Consider the following 17,270-nt stretch of genomic DNA (forward strand, 5'->3'; position numbering starts at 1 on the left):
CTTCGTTATTTATTGCACTGGCCAGTCCAACACACCCTGTGAGATCACTTACTGCGTGTGAGTGAGTACATGCTGCTTGAGGTCCTGCCTCCGCATGAATAGTTTTTCACAGTAATCGCACTTCAGATTCTTCTCCCCCGTGTGGATGACCATGTGTGATTCCAGGTGAGCCTTCTGGGTGAATGATTTGTCGCAGAGGGTACAGCGATAATTCTTCTGACCTAGGATTACAGACATACACCCATAAATTGACAGTCAGTGTCCCAAGAAATACAGTAAGCAAACAAGCCTGACCACTTCTGAAAAATAAAATTTTACCCTGAAGAAAGGCAGAGTCTTTGTGAACAGGACCTGTTTCCTCCTGCAGTTCCTTCAGACTCAGCATAAAGGCCTACCGAGTTACAGTCTAGATTTAGCTATGCAAAAACCAGGCATCTGACCTCATTTCATCATTCCCAAAGCTTTTCATCCCCGACCCCATGCCCCCAAGCCAAAAAACCCACTTCATGCTACTGTTTCGAACCACTGAGCCCTTCATGTGATGCACAGTTCTGCACTTTGTCCTTCTAAACACCACTGATTCCTCTTCCTCCAGTGCTTGTGGTCCATCAGCCTTTCCTGTAAGACAGACTTTCTGCTTCTTGTCTACACCAACTGTGCCTCCCTGTTCTGCATATCAAAACATCACCGGTAGACTTGTAAATTTTCCAGCAAAGACATTCAGGCAAACACTTAAAAAGACTAGGCTTATCCAAGATGAATTCTTGAGTAAAAATTATGGTAGCCTCCTTTTTAATAGTAACCATGGTAGCCATCTAGTTACTGTACATTAGTACCTCCCCTTCTCCACTAATTTCCCACAGGAACTATATCTGATGCCTTACCGGAGCCCAACCACATTTGATGCACTGCATTGCCTTTGTCTAGAAAAACAAGTTCTCTTATCTAACAAACACACAGGTACAAAGCTCACTGGCTCTTTGGTAACTTCTATGTTTTATCCCATTTTTCCACTTATCTGTAGTTCTTCCATTATTCTTTGCCAGAAATAGTTCAAAACCCCTGCATGCCACTGAATTCAGACTAAGTGTGAGTACCACTTGAATCCCTATCCCACCGAGTATTCTGTGATCATGTATACCACATTTGTACTTGATCAGTTTATTAAAACTCCTCACTACTGAGCCCACAGCTTCCTATGCTTGACTCAAGTGCACTGAACTCCCAGTTTTATTCCCTTTCCAGCTTTGTGATTTGCATTCCATGATTCCCAATAGCTACTTCAACCTTACTGGAAAAAAGAAGCAAAAATATCCACACTGTCTATTGCTGGCCTGCACTTGACCTTCACCCTCTCCCCTATCCTCACTCTGTTAAATCCATGCCTTTTCGTACTTCCTCTCTTCTTACACAGCTGAAAAATCTTTCACTATTTTGTTTTCCTTTAGTGCTCATTCACTGATCTGCTGGCAATTCTCCCTTTATCCCCAAAGCCTCTAGTCATATCCAAATGCCCACAGAAGTCAACAGCACGTTCAGACTTCAGTTTTGATGAGTGACAGAGCTGAGCCTTATCCACATCAGTCTGACCCCACAGTCACCAAGTTCAGTCTTGTGCCATTTCCTTAGGTTGAAAAACAATTCAAGTAGGAAGGAGGGGAAAGATCTCAGCCCCATATTTCACTGGACAACTGTCCACATTACAGACTCTCAAACCCAGTTGGCTTTTTCTCATGAGCAGAAGGGAACCCTTGTTTTATCATAGCTGCCAGCACTGGATCTGCTGTGTAGGAATGAAGGGTTTCTGTCTCCCAGACGAAGGCCAACACTTCTTCCCAACTGTTATCAACTTAAACTCATCAAATGCTTTTAGACATGGCACAATCAGCCAGAACACAGGTCTACATACTGTTCTATAAGCACCCACACCACTCAACACAGCACAGTCCTATCCCACGCCAACCAGCACTCTCTCAGGCAGTGCCCAGGCATTAGCTGGGGTCAGCACGGACTAGAGATCATTCCTATAGCCAGTCAGGATGCTGCCATTCTTAGGAAGGTAGGTCGAGGGGGGTGATTCTCCTGCTCTACTCTGCTCTTGTGAGACCCCGCCTGGAGTAGTGCATCCAGTTCTAGGGTCCGCAGTACAAGAAAGACATGGACCTGTTAGAGCAGGTCCAGAGGAGGGCCGCAAAAATGATCAGAGGGCTGGAGCACCTCTCCTATGAAGAAAGGCTGAAAGAGTTGGGATTGTTCAGCCTGGAGAAGAGAAGGCTCCGGGGAGACCTTATTGCGACCTTTAAGTACTTAAAGGGAGTTTATAAGAAAGATGGAGAGAGACTTTTTAGCAAGGCCTGTAGTGACAGGACAAGGGGCAACAGTTTTAAACTGAAAGAGGATAGATTTAGATTGGACATAAGGAAGAAATTTTTTTTACAATGAGGGTGGGTGAGACACTGGAACAGGTTGCCCAGAGAAGCTGTGGATGCCCCACCATTGGAAGTGTTCAAGGTCAGGTTGGATGGGGCTTTGAGTGACCTGATCTAGTGAAAGATGTCCCTGCCCACAGCAGTAGGGTTGGACTAGACGATTTTTAAAGGTCCCTTCCAACCCAAAACATTCTAGGATTCTATGTTTCTCAGAGCTTAGATTTATGGACCCAAGCTATGCCCTGCCAACGGGCCAAGGGATCAGAGAGAACAGGTCCTGCCCCAATGTTTTACTAGCACAGGCATCTCTACATAAAATCCCCAACCCTTACCTGTGTGTATCTTGAGGTGTGTCCGTAAGTTGCTAGGATCACTGAAAGCTTTGCTACAGAAATCGCACTTGTGTGGCTTCATGCCCATGTGCCCCATGAAGTGGACGTGGAGCTTGGAAGGGGAGATGAAAGCCTGGGGGCACATGGAGCACTTCCACTTCCTTTCCTTGCCGTGGCCTGGCCCATGGCTGCTGCTGTGCCCCTGGCTGGGGAGGTGGTTGTGAATATGGCTGCTCAAATGGGCCTTGAAGTCCGCATAGGAAGCGCATTCCTTTCCGCAGTGGCAGATGTGCACGTCCGGATGTTCGGGGACACCTTTGGGCACAAAAGCATCACTTTTAATGAGGCACAGCAAGGCCAAACAGAGTGCGAGCGTGATCCATGTTAACACTTTGTCTGTGGTAGCAAAGCCAGCTGCAGAGATTTTTACCCCTGTTCCTTTCAGCTCCGATGCTTGCTTTTCAGCTCTTTTAGGTAGGCCATTTCAAATGTTTTGGGGGGCCAAACTTTGGAATGGTTTTGACCATGGCTCCACCAAACCTAAGTTATCACAACCAAAGGTGGGGGAGGATAGGAACATCTTCAGCTAGCAAAAGTCTCTTAGCACCAGATGGATGAACAGAAGAAAACCCTTTTTCTTTGAAACTGCAATCTTTTACTCCCGATCAGTGGAATTAGATAGTGAAATGTTTCTTTTAAACGATGGTACTCCTGTAGTCACAAAATGTAAAAGGTAACTATGACGTGCACCGCTAGGAACTGCGAAGGAACATAGTACACTCCCAAGTCACAGTGCCCAGAGATGACACTAAAAGGGAATTCAAGCTGAGTACTCCCTGCAAAGCCAACAAAGACAAGCGCTTACTTACCAAGCTGTCGTGCATAGTCCCGACTGTAATAAAATAGAAGCTCGTGTTCAGGTGGGATGTCCCGAGAGGTGCAAAAGTAAATTTTTCCATCGTGAGGATAAGCTACCAGATTCTGCTCTTCCCGGTTCCTATAGCAATAAAGAGAGTTATGAAAAAAACCCTCCAGAAATAATGACTTTTTGAGAGAGATAAAAAAGAAGGAGGAAATTCCTATAAATAGGTAATGAGAGAACCTCAATGCTTGTCAGCACATTATAAAAAATTCCGTGTCTGTCACTTCTGTCCTTCTTTATTAAAGGAAAGTGAAGGAAAACTAGACCTTGAGAGCCAATCTGCTCCACCAAATGATACATTTTTCACACCACTGAGATATCTTGCTGAGAAAATTATTAATAGACATTGGAGTGGGCTGAGAGAAGAGAGTTTCTGATCTCTTAAGAAACTACAAAAATATATATTTTTTTCATATTAACCCCCTTAAGAAATAGAGAACACGAGGGAGAAATAATATCAGTAAAGTCTTAAAGCAACATTATCTTCAAAAATAACTCTTGAAAAGCCTTTCTGAGATGTGATAATTAATCTTCTGAAGCTGTATCTTGCATATGTTTGTTCCCAGTATCTGAAACTAGCAAAACCTCTGCCCCACTACAATTGGAGATCAAGCATTAACTTCTTGATTCCTGCATATGGGAGCAATAAAATGAATTGCAGGGGAAACCTACTTTGTGTCACAGAGCAATAGGAAAGGTTCAGCCTTCTCAGTGGACCACGTATGGAGCACATCGCAGGCTCCAGAAAGACTGAAAAGGACAGCTCTTGCGAGCTGTAAGAGTTTGGAACTTGGCCAAAAGAACCCAGGGACACTTTGCTAATAAAGTACTAAAATCAAAAAGACAATCAACATCATCTTCACAGATGTATCCAAAAGGAACGGGACAGAGGGAAGGCAATAACAAACTAATACACAGTAAGCTAATATTAAAAGAACCTGGTTTAAAGCTTTAGAATACGGAAAACAAAGTATATGGGCAGGTTTGGGGCTGTTTTACTACAGCATGCCTACTGGTTCCCCCGTAACATTCTCCACTGGGTGGTCTGTTTCATTCTCCCCACCAGTCCAAGATGCCTAGATAACTCCTGAAGGTCCCCTGGTCCCGAGCTCATTACCCATCTGGGCAGTCAGTGCAGCAGTGCACATTCTCCAGCACAGCCTCCTATGAGCCTGCAGCTCAGACTCCAAGCTACTTAGCACAGTACAGGTGGTTCTCACCTGGCTTTGCGTACAAACATCATCCAGTTACATTCATTTTCATCAGTTGTAATGATGCAGAACTCCAGGACACCATTGTGATAGATCTACCAGGAAAAACAAATGCAATCTTAGGACAAAACACAGCAACAAATGCTGTGAAAGCCAGCTTCTTTCTTTAAGAGAGGATGTGTTTACCTAGAACAAGCCAGGAGGTCTCCATTGCCATTGCAAAGACCACAGCCCTGTTCTTACTCCTTACTTTCCCCTTCACACAGGAATCTTGACCTCTCTGCTACCCAGGAGGCTAGAAAAACTGTTTATCAGCATCTTTCTCACACACCACCTTTAGCTCCCAGCAGAAATGCATTTGGCTGCTTTTCTTACAAGCCAAGTCTTGTGAATAATAATATCTGGGCAAACAGTACGTGTTTTATTTATATAGATCAATTTTACTTTCTGAACATGAAATGATGTGAAAAAGAAAGCTTTAAAGCAGCTTTCCTAAAACAAATCATTCATCACCTGGGGGAACTTTCAATAAACAATGATACAAAACAAACAAACAAGTGCTGCCTAGTTATTCATATACAATCTCTGCTGCAACTCCACACAAATACTGGAAACCACATACAGCGCTTTAAAAGAAAAGGCATTAAAGAAGTTTGTTGTACTTCAGGATTGATTACCAGCATATTACATGGTATACAGCTCTGCTATGCTGATATTGGGTATTAAACAATCAAACTGCATTAATTTTCATTTTTGGCAAGGATGATAATGTTAAAGCTGCTGTGTCATGTGGTGGCTTTCACCAGATGAAGGCGTGCCTGCAGACTCTGTGAGCCATAACATCCACTGACCTTCCAGATGTGACTAGCTGCTTTGTCTGTCCAGTCGGCCACCTCCAGAGAATGGCTCTGCTGCCCGATCAAAGGTCCAAAACAAGTCCTTACAGGAATGGTTTCTCGTGTCCACACACCTATCAGCAGAAGACCAAAATCTGCAGAAATCAATTATTTAAACAACTAGTCATGCATAACAAAGAGGTGGGAGGTTTATGAGATAATGCTCCAGGGGTAATATCTAGGCATAAGATCATGGAAGCTTCTACTTCACACGTAAAACACAGCTAAGGCAGAGACAAGAACCACCACCACCACATGACACTATTGGGAGCCGCTTTGTTGTAATTACAAATATTTATTTTGTTTGTCAAAAGCAAGTAATTTACTTTTCAGTAAGCTATAAAACTAAGATCCTAGCCACTTGTACCAATTAAAGTTTTCATGGCACTTTCTGCAGAAGCAGAAAATACTAGTTTCAGTAACTACATTTCGCCTACCTAATCCCCAGGAATTTCCAGAATTGTTGCTGGGCATTGTTAAGCAGCTTCTGCATTTCTCCCCAGAGGCAGCTGTATTTCTGTCATGGGCAGAGGGATTCCTGCGTGTATATTATTTATTATTAAACATTTTTTTATATATATATATATATAGGTCTACATGAATACACTGAATAGCTTTTAGGAATAAACTGGAAACTAGTGCAGCTTGAAAAGAACAGATGTAATCTACTCTCAACAAGCAGCATCACTAAGCAAGCCAATAATCACATTCTTCTCTAGCCTTCAGATCCTTAGGGTATTGCACTGTACTCTTCGATTTCCAGGTGACAATGGCGTGAAATACAGTAACAAGGTCCACATCCAATGACAAGGTCACAGTCTACATGCCAAATGTAAATGAGGGGGGGAAATAAAAAAAAAAAAAAAAAAAAAAAAAGAGGCACTCGTGATCAATACTCCAATGAGAGCATCCAGAAGACCCACAGGTAGCAAACCAAGCTGATGAACAAGCAGACAGAAATCTCCTCCAGTATTTCTAATTGTTATCTTCCCCCAAACTGCAATTGCTGTAATGTTTTCTTATCAAAGCTGTACCTGGGCTGTTTAGCACACGACAAAAATAAACACCATACCTTGCTTGTGCTTGACCTTATGAAGTGTTTCAGTAACACTCTGTGGCAGCACCCCTGGAGTCTAGCTGGAGTCTAAGCAGTAACCAGAGGACAAGAAGCTCTTGCACAATGTAAGTCAGGGTGATTACAGAAGAGGGAACCACCTCTCCATTGCAGTACTTCTTTCCCACATTAAAATCCCTACGGTTTTGGACTTCAGGCAGTGAGTGTATTTTAAACCGCTGCATAGAAATATACAGTAATCTGATTCTTACCCGCTTCAGCTCCCATGATAGACTGCCGGAGGACAAGCTGCTTAGGGAGAGAAAGCCTGGCTCGGCTCTCTATCGGGGTGTCAGGGACAAAGGTGACGGGCCCGTGATCTGGGCAGTCTGATGGATATGCCTTGTCACACAGTGTGCACCCTGCAGAGGGGGGACGGGACAACAGGGATTAAAAAGATGCAACAGCCCCCATGGTACAATCAGCCCCCTACCAATATGCTTCAGCTCAGCTCCTGCCAAAGGCTGCTTCTATCATCTGGTTTACCTTGTCTGCTTTACCAGCTTTTACCCAGAAGAATACGAACCATATTATTACAGTCAGATGGGCACCAATGTACATGTCACTGTTCCTATCCAATTCAGATCAAACGTGAGGATCTCCACCTGCCTTCCTGATGGTAAATTAATCACCTAGACTCTAGACTATCGCTGCAGGTGCAATCTAGCAATGGGACAGAGTCCACTCTTCATCAAAACTACTGCAAAACGGATAGTAGTCTCCCCAGAGCTGGCAGTGATGCTGATGATGGAAGAGCCCTTTTCTCTCTGATCACAAGTGAAATGACCTTTATTGGCAGAAAAATCCAAGCCATACCAAACCAAACACTTTCTAACTGGTTATGTTTTTGGAATTTACCAGGAACACAAGAGTTTTCTTGCATGTAGAACCTCAAGGATATTCATGCAAAGGGACAGTAAGGTCTTCTTTCTAAAATTTTTCTAATTTGAAGCCAGAAATCCCCTTACCTCCATTTAAATTCAGACAATGTGCAAATCTTCACGGCAGCAAAAACCTGACCTCACTGCTGCTTTTGAAGGACCCACTGCAATAAACTCATACAGTACACCTCTATGGGATGCCACTGAATGGAACAAAAACAAAAGCCCAAGAAGAATCAGTAGCATCACCTTCCCAATCTGTCATTCAGCATAAGTACTGCTGAAAAATAAACCACTGAAAGTCTTCAGTTTAATAAATTTGGGAAAAAGTAGAGCATAAAATGCTCTTGTCTAGAAAAACTACGTCATTTTAATTCTCTATGAATGGAGCAATCAACACCTACTCAGCAACCACCCTCCTGATAAATCATTCTTCTTCTGAAAAAAGATGCTCAGTTAATTAAGCAGGATCTCCACAAAGACCTTCTTTGGCCTCTTGATGGCCCAGCTCCAGTATTAAAGACCTATCACAGAAGTAGTCTTCAGCAGGCATAAACAGCAGCTCCACTATTAGTTGTTTAAAAAGATTTTTGGGACACTCCCTTCATACATCAGGGTATCAGAATCTGACCCCATACAAAGTACAGTTTGAGCAACTACACAACTACAGATAGGAAGGTACTCAGAAAATTATTAGGTAGAGCCTATATAAGCATTGCTTCATGTGCACAGATGACATGTAGTAGTACAGGAACAACAACAACCAGATCCGAGTAATGAGAAACCCTATTTGGAACAGTTGTTTTTAAGCATTGCCTAGCACACACCACTACAGGTCTGTGGACTAACTCCAAGGAGAGGCAAAGAGGAAGAAAAGCAAGTTTCAGGCATGTGACACTTCCACTTGGAAAGGTTTAGGGATTCATATATTTTTAAGAAGTTGAAAAAAAAATTCCTACATTCTACAGGAAGTGAAATATACCGTTTCCTTCCATTTCTGTCCTTGACAAATAATGGGGGGGGAAATCACAGTGATTACTTCTCTGATTTGGGTACCCAGAACTGTAAGCAAAGATGACCAAAAAAAGGGCTACTTAAAAGTTTCACAAACATCTAGGACTGTAGCAAAGGCACACTTTTTTATTCTCACTTAGAAACAGTGTAAAAAGTTTTCTGAAAAAGGCCTTGACTCCTGCCTTCTCAGTGAGGAAAAACCACCAAGAGGCTCTAAAACAACTCCTCCTCCTTGCTGTCACCTGTCTGGACACAAATTCATGTTTTATTCAGGAGAAGTTTAAAAACAACAACAAAAAGTTAAAATTTAAACCTTCCTAAGTCAAAGATTATTTTGCAAATCACATGAAAGCACTAGGCATGCAATAGCCGTTACAACATCCTACCAATGGGGAGCATCATCTGGGAAACAGCTTAGGACTATTTTAAATATAGTGACAATAAGCTGGCACACCAAATCTCACTTAGGTGAATAAGAGAAGTGATTCACCACGAGCGTGTTGGATATCATAGTATTTTGATCATTATTTGTTCAACATGCAACATGCTTGCAGGAACTTCTGAGTGCATCAACTGTAAAACTCTTCCTCTAGGAGTTGTAAATCCATCATAGTTCTACACCCACCTGATTTTAAGTTATATTTTATCCCACAGAATAAAAGTTTTAATTCAAATGTCTGACTAGACACTTTGCACTAAACTGCACCTCTCCCATTGCTAACCAAGACACTAATTCTTTCCATTTCTTAAAAAACGTTCTGCAGGCAAAGCTTGTCATAAGGCACTGGCAGTTGTAGGGCCACATTGCGTGCAAGGGCAGCACTCAGCAATGCTACCACAACTAATAAAACTGAACATAAAAGCTGGCCTTACGCTTCAGTGGCGGGAAGCCAGACATGCTGTGGGTGGAAGTTCAAACCTCTGTCCCAGCAAACAAGAACCTCACAGTTCTCAAACACCAGTCCTTGAATGATGAGAGGACTGAGAGAGTGCAATGTCCAGTGCTCCTCTCTTCCTAGGAGATCAAATAACCTCTGGACTGAAGTCCTTTGATGAGAATAATTAGAAATATTAAAACCTTCCCTCCCTCTCTGCTCTTTTTTCCAGCAGGTCCTGTTAAGAACAACATTTTCACGATGATTGTTCATGGTTTAATAAAAATTTTGCAAAATCACATAATGTCATACTCAACAACTATACCCACTTGATGAAATGTATGGCTTGTGGTGGTGTTTGTTGTGGTTTTTTTAATGGAGCAAGAAGAGTCATTTGTGATGTGACTTTAAATAACAAAAGTCTCATTGCAAAGGATAATATCAGCATATGCACAAAAGGCACGAGGTTCATAAAGAACTCAGCTTCCAACCTCAAGGCAACATGGGAGATGGATACAAAGAGAATGACGCTAAAACACCCTATTATGTCTGCTTCCAACTAGTGTCGTTTCAGTGCGGTCAATCTGCCCCTGCAGATGTTCCAACTTTCGTGGACTTAGTAAATAACTAAGTTTCTTTCACCAGAAATCTGTAAGACTAGCAACAAGAATCCTGTCATCCCACCAGACAACAGCTACATAACAAACCCTACCCCAAGAAAGCAGGAAATGCCCACTCACATATGGTAAACAAGGTTGCCATGTTCTCCTTGTTCGAATTGGAGTCTTCCATTTGCAGAGAGGATGGTACAAAGGCAAGATTGTCTGCAGACACATCCACGTGACTTGGCCCCATGGCTACTTCCTGATTTATAGAAGACACCGCCACCGGCTCAAGGCTGAGGCCCACTTCATGCAAGGCTACCGAGTCCAGGGAAGCTAGGTTGTGTGAGGTAGAGAGCGCCACACTCACGGAGTTGGTGCTCATGGCCACAGTATGAATGGAGTCATTTAGTGTGCTGTCCGATATTCCTGTCACCCGCCCGGCAATGTGCTCAGGCTCCATGACAACAGGGAGTTCCAAAGTGCTACCGTGAATGGGAATGACACCGCCGTGTCCCACAGCATCCGATGTCAAGTTACTCCCCACTGTGTCTACGGCTAAAGGTTCGTGGCTCCGGGAGCCGTTTGGGATCTGCGAATGATCCCCGGCTACGTCATCCATCGTAAGCTCCTCTGTCATCCCATCTGTAGAGATGGGGCTGGTTACCCTTGAAACGCTCTCCATAGTGATTGTAGTATCCAGCGCTACCTCGTGGCTGTCACTAGGATGCAGATTTTGAGCACCATGTGTGTTGACTGTGCGGGAGTCCATGGAGACGATCCCTGGTTCCAGCCCCACAGTTCCACTGGGCTGGTAGGGATCTAGGGCCGAGGGATTGCTGGAGACTGACAATGCCGGATTGCTATCAACATTTATAGTGTTGGGATGGATGTACTGAGGTGGAGGTCTGTCAGCCAAGTAAGATAAGATACCTGATAGAATGAGAAGGGGAAGGAGAAGAGAGTGAGATGACATCAGTTTTCAAATCTTGAACAAAAATACCCCACCATCACAGCACAGTACATTAAGACCTAGATCCTTGAAGACATGCTCTTTACATTACGTCCAATTAAAACCCACTAATTCTAAAACTTATTCACAAACATATGCCAACCCAACACTTGTCAAAGTATCATTTGAAAACAAATACAGAGATTCCATCCAACAGAGCAAGTCTCTAGTTACTTGTCAAACTCTGAACAGCCAAGTTTCTGGCAGCATTTAACTTCGGCTCCTCAGTACAAAGACTGAATCAGAAAGAGGTTCTTCACATTTTAGACATAATTTTTCATTCTCAAGAGATAGCTCACAAAGGATGAAGGACTGCTAGTGGAATCTAACATTTGATAATCCCCGGTTCATCTTTGCCAGGAGAAGCAGAAACAGTTCTCCAGGATGCATCCTTTTTCCTTTGGTATTTAAGTTTTAACAATGATGACTTCCTTCCTCTAAAACTGACACAACTGTCCATCTCGGAGATCATCAACTGCAATTCTGAAGGACCAAGACAAGGTCTCTCAAAAGTACTGTGAGTCATCTGCTCTCTTTCCTTACATGAAAAGTATGTTGTTTCTCCTTAAATAATAGCCCGCTTAAATTTAAATCAGAAACCCTAACATCTTTTCTGGTAGTTCTAGAAAGCTTCTCAACGTCAAACAACCTTGGAACTTAAGATATGAAGAAACACTAACCTGTATTTACATACTACCAACTTCTCTTGTTGGACAAAGCCAAAAAAAAAAAAAAAAATCTGTGGAGGAAATACATCAGCACATTCAAGTGAACAGTACTTCCAGCAGACAGAGACAGATTTTGCAGATTCTGCAAGATCTGAGTCAGCATGTTTCTTTTTGGCCTTGAACCCTATAAGCCATTTGTTCTGTAAAAGTTTTCCATTCAAACATGTCCGTTATTACAAGGATGCAAGCATGGATACTCTTTCTGCAGCATAACCCCATTGAAAATAGCTAAGCCAAGAAATGGACAGTTTAATTTAACCAGCTGCATCAAATATTTCTGCACGCAATGCTGCCTTGTGGCTTGCACAAGAGGATCCTTGAAGGCAGTAAGATGACTGACGGAAGAGCCCTATGAAACATCAGACTAAACATCATGCAGACTAGAAAGAAAAAAAATACATTTCTGCATAAATTATTCCAGCTCAGAAGAACGGCAAATACCTTTGGTCCTCAAATGCACTGTCTCCCTCTGCTCTTTGCCCACAAAATGGGCAGGCATGTAATGCAGTAGGAAAGGTTACTCCTAAGCAGTTGGCAAGTTCAGCCACTAGTCAACAGGTAGTTGGATGAGATCTAGGCTGCTACATTTCTTTTCCTAACTTCGGTTGAACCAACAATACTCACTGGGTGACCTTGAAGAAGTTTATCTACCTGCTTCCACCCTGTCAATCTTAGCTACAAAACAAAACAAGGACTACATTTAAAGCTCGAATTTCTGTGTCTTCATATACTAACATGTAAACTTCTACATTTATACTCTAAAACACATGCGATAGAGGAATCAAGATAGAAATCAGTATGTGAGGCCTTTGGAAATCAACCCTGAACAAAAATGAAGAAAAACTATGGCATGGGCTAAATGGGCGGGAAAGAGCCCAAACTCCTCAACTGATGGCTTGCTCTTTTTGAGCTTTGAACTACTGTAACCTACTATTACGCACATATTAAGTACTGCTTCAGCCTACAGGAGAAAAAAAAAAGAAGCAGCTTTCAAACTACAAGCCATTTGAGATAGAAACCAGGCATTCTTTCTTTTCTGTTAATCTTAAAAACAAAGCAGCAGGAGGAGCGATCAGAGGTTCAGTTTAAGTAGAAAATGCCCTGCAATTCTCTTCATACACATGTATAGCAAGAAAGACCTGAAAATAAAGGTGTGTAAATGCACAACAGACTCCAGACAAACTCAGGGAATTTACACCTCTGCAAAACAGTCAGTCTTGCCTGCTTCAGGACAGAAACAGGGGGCTCTTAAAACAATCTCTCTCTGTTCCCATCCATCAGCACCAGACCACTTACCAGGTAGAATGTGTCTGAAATAGCTGCTCTCCAGGTGAGGGTATGGTGGTGGAGGTAGGGTGTAGTTTCTCTCTGGTATACCACACATCACTCCTCGATCCCCAATACCCATTGGGAGCATCAGAGACAGAGCAGAGGGCAAGGAACTCAAGGAGGGGCCCAAGTTTGGAATTGCGACAGGCAAGCCTGCAAAAGAAAATGCCCATTTAAATTCAATGGAACTACTTGAGCTTATGAACACACAAGCTAACAAAGAGGTTACTAATTCCTCAGGAGCTCCCTATAGAAGTACAGTATGGTACTGTCAAAGTAAGGTGGCAAGCTTCAAAGAAAGGATCACAGTTGTCACAGCACTGAGCGGCATGCCTGAATGTGGCTAGGTCTTTTCTGAACACATTATGTAGGGCCTGCTTCTACTTTACAATTGCAATGGACTTTTGTCTGTGTAGCCTCCTGAAAAAAAGAGCTAGAAAACCAGTTTTGCTTTACAGGTGAAAAATCATTATTTCCACCTGAGTGAAGACAGACATAGATGGAGACAGATTTGCAGCTACAGTTCGTATTCCAAAGGATTCTGCTACCACCCAGCCACAGTGCAAACCACCCCACTAGAACAAAACGAGACCCATTAAGGCGTAAGCCTGGTAACCACACATCCCTTTTGCTTTGCCCACATAAGCAATGGTTTACGGTCTACCCTTCCCCAATTCTACATCACCTCATTACCTGCTAAAGACATGACCTGCTATCAGAGCAAGCACTGCTACCCAGTTACGAACATTCCCATGACAGTAAAACACAGAGCATGATCTGCAATCCCCTTTGTGGGAGCTTTCCCCATTACCTGGTGCTGGTATGGTGTTGTGAGTAGGTGATGCTGCCAATCCCAAGTGACTCCCCGAGACCGGCAGGGCATTGCTCACAGAGGATGAGGTCAGCTGGTCCATCCCTACAGGACTCAAGTTCATTTCATTCATTCTGGGGCCAGGGAACAGAGAGGGGAGGGGGGAAAAAGAAAGAGAAACAGAAACAAGAGCATTCCTGATTACTGACTGTACTGTGGTGAGGAAGGGCTGAGCAAACAAACTCAAAATCAGATATTGCCATGTAAAAACTCTGCCTTAGAAAGCTAAGCATAAAGCACATCAGCCACTCACACTGTGATCACATCATGATCAATACATATTGATCATATTAGATAGCAATAACCAGGACCAAAAAGCCAGTTCAAAAAGACAAATCAGACCATAGCTTTTTCCTTGCCATCCAGAAAACAAAGTCTCACTCCTTGTAGTTAAAGACACTGTGATTGAAGTATTGTGAACACAGATCAATTTGTAAGCTGAATGTCGCAATTACTCAGACAACAGCGTCTTGATTTGTATTTCGTGACTTCTGGACACCACATTGATGTTCAAAAACCAAAGTCAGGGGAGAGGAGGAGGAAAGATCACTGAAAGCTGGTAATGGACACAAAACCTCTAATTCACTATCTGTTCGAACCAGGCCAATAGTGACAAAAGCCACCTCTGCAGAATAGCCATTTTATAGAGTTTTAACAGGCTGCCTCATTCTGGTTCTGCAGACATGGCACATGCTCCTATCACATTAAAAACTGGCACCGTGGATGACATGTTATTTCAGAGCGATCAACCAGTGGCTCTTGAGTGCCTGCGTCTCTCAAGCTACTCTAGTGGGCTCAAACCATATGAGTGGCTGTAGAGCTGCAGAAACTGCAGGGCTGCCCAAAACCCCAAATCCCCAGCCCTGGGAGAAACCAAGCCAGCTCAGGGCACATCCATCCTCTGGGGTCTCAAGCTGCACATGCAGCCCGAACCAGTTCACGGGGATGGGGACACCAAGGAGAAACGGTCACCTCCCATTTGTCAACAACTTTGCAAGCTCTCCCTGGCCTTAGCTCTGCCCACCCTGGCACTCCTGCCCACACACCTGCTCTAATCAGCGGTTCGCAGGGCCAGAAAGACCGGCTGCCCCCACAGCGGTCACAACCCCAGCAACAAGACCGAACAGCCTCCACGCTGACCAGAGCCTCTCACATGCCCTTTGCAAGCAGCAGGCCCAAGCTCTGCAGTACCGACAGAGAGCTGGAGCTTGGATTGCCACTCCAGTAAGGAAAGGTACCGCTCACCCTGGAAAAACGGCCAAATACACCAAACTCACGCAAGTTAACCCAAAGATCTGAGCCGCACAAACGGAGCCACCGACTTCCATCTCGCTTCTGCTCAGTTTTCGCATTGCGTGCTCTCCTACCCTTGTCAACCGCCCCACCTGCCTCCAGGCACGGCTTTGCAGGGACGGTGCCGAGGGGTCCAGCTACCCGGTGGGGCAGGGGATATCCCCCCTCCCCGGCCCAAACGGCTGATGATGATGATGCCCCAGGGAGGGATCCACCACCCCCGCCCCCAACGGCTGCTGCTGCTGATGCCCCAGGGAGGGATCCACCACCCCCGCCCCAGGACCGAGGGGTGCCGAAGCACCGGGGCCAAGCCTCGGGGCCTGCGGGAGGCGCTGAACGCTTCAGGGACCCCCTCCCCTTCTCGCCCCTCGTCCCCTCGGCCGGGGTGCGCGCCGCCGTCGCAAGGCCCGAAGTGCCCAGCCGCGGTCCCGCCCGCCTCCCACGGCGGCCCCCCCACCCCGGTCCCTCGGCCCCGGCGGACGCGAGGCCGCTCACCTGGGGTGCATGGGGCCCGGCGCCGGGGCGGGGCCTCTCCCGGCGGCGGAGCGGCCGCGGCCGCAGCCGCATCAGGGCCCTCAGCTGCGGCCCGCCGCCGCCCCTCGGGCAGGCGCCTGCCCCCGGCCCCGGCCCCAGCCACGGTCCGGCTGCAACCACCGCCGCCGCCGCCGCCGCCGCCTCATGGGCGGGGCCCCGAGGGGCGCGGGCCCGGCCGCGGGCGGGGGAGCGCGGAGGAGGAGGAGGCGGGAGAGGGAGGCGGTGATGGCGGAGGTGGCGGCGGGAGGGGGACGGGGGCCGCTTCCGCTGCCGCGCGCCACATCCAGGAAGCGGCGCCACCGCCCCGGGGCCCGGCCGCTTCCCGCCTGCTGTCGCCGGCGGGCTCCGTGACGGGCCCAGCTCTGGGTGCCTGCCTGGGCCCGGCCGCCTCCGCCGTGCTGGCGCGGAGGGCCCCCCCCGGGGGTGCCTGTGGGGCCCTGCCGGTTCCGCGTCAGGCCGGGCCATCCCTGAAGTCCTGGCAGCCGCCTGCCCGCCGCGGCGGCTCCCCGGCCCCGCTGCCCCTGCCAGCTCCCAGTCAGCCGCCGCAGGGCTCGGCACCAGCCACCGTGCTGGAGGCCGGGGCCGGCCTGCCTTCGGTGAGCCTCGGCGGCGTTTCAGCCCCTTTCACCGCCACCTCCCCGCCTTATTTCCAGATTATTTCCAGCACTCTGGGCGCTACTGGGGCAGGAGAGCGAGCCTGGGAGCCGCCCAGGTACAAGGTACATGGCGGTTCTCCCTTTTCGGAGGAGCACCTCGGTTGGCACTCTCCAGTCATAAGGCGTCATCCCTGGCTTGGTTGGCTGACCGAAAACCCTTGCCCATGGTTTTCACATGCCATCTCTTTTCAGAAGGATGCGATGCTTACTCTGGTTTTCCACACAATAGTCCCAGCTATCTCAGTGCTTTCTCATTACACCCTTGTATGTGCTGTCATTAGAGGGTTGTGTTTCGTGTCGTCCAGTACCATCAGCCCATATGTCCCCAGCTATCTTCTGGACATCGACTGTTGTTCAATTATCTATGATTTATGGCTCATATGTACAATGCCAGCTAAGGCTACATTGCAAAGGAAACTCTTGATGTGTGTAAGTAGTTTTGTAGCTCGCTTTTGCCTGTGACACGTGCACATTCATCACACACGCTGCTCAAATCAATCTACAAGTTCCTTAAGTGCCAGGGTGAACAGCTGTTTCCTGAAACACCGTGATCGTGCCTGACACTCAAACG

General features: G+C 46.0%; 1 protein-coding gene across 1 annotated transcript in view; it reads right to left on the reverse strand.

Moving 5' to 3' along the window:
* PRDM4 (PR/SET domain 4) overlaps positions 1 to 14,351 on the reverse strand; it is a 16,947-nt gene extending 2,596 nt beyond the window's left edge. Inside the window, 10 exon segments of the mRNA XM_050892671.1 lie at positions 53 to 221; positions 2,762 to 3,076; positions 3,631 to 3,758; positions 4,904 to 4,989; positions 5,746 to 5,864; positions 7,117 to 7,266; positions 10,415 to 11,209; positions 13,313 to 13,498; positions 14,157 to 14,319; positions 14,322 to 14,351. Coding sequence (XP_050748628.1) covers positions 53 to 221; positions 2,762 to 3,076; positions 3,631 to 3,758; positions 4,904 to 4,989; positions 5,746 to 5,864; positions 7,117 to 7,266; positions 10,415 to 11,209; positions 13,313 to 13,498; positions 14,157 to 14,319; positions 14,322 to 14,351 — 2,141 coding nt within the window.
* Between the last annotated feature and the right edge of the window lie 2,919 nt (positions 14,352 to 17,270).

This window comes from Gymnogyps californianus, chromosome 1 (assembly GCF_018139145.2).
Source record: "Gymnogyps californianus isolate 813 chromosome 1, ASM1813914v2, whole genome shotgun sequence".
NCBI lineage: Eukaryota > Metazoa > Chordata > Aves > Accipitriformes > Cathartidae > Gymnogyps > Gymnogyps californianus.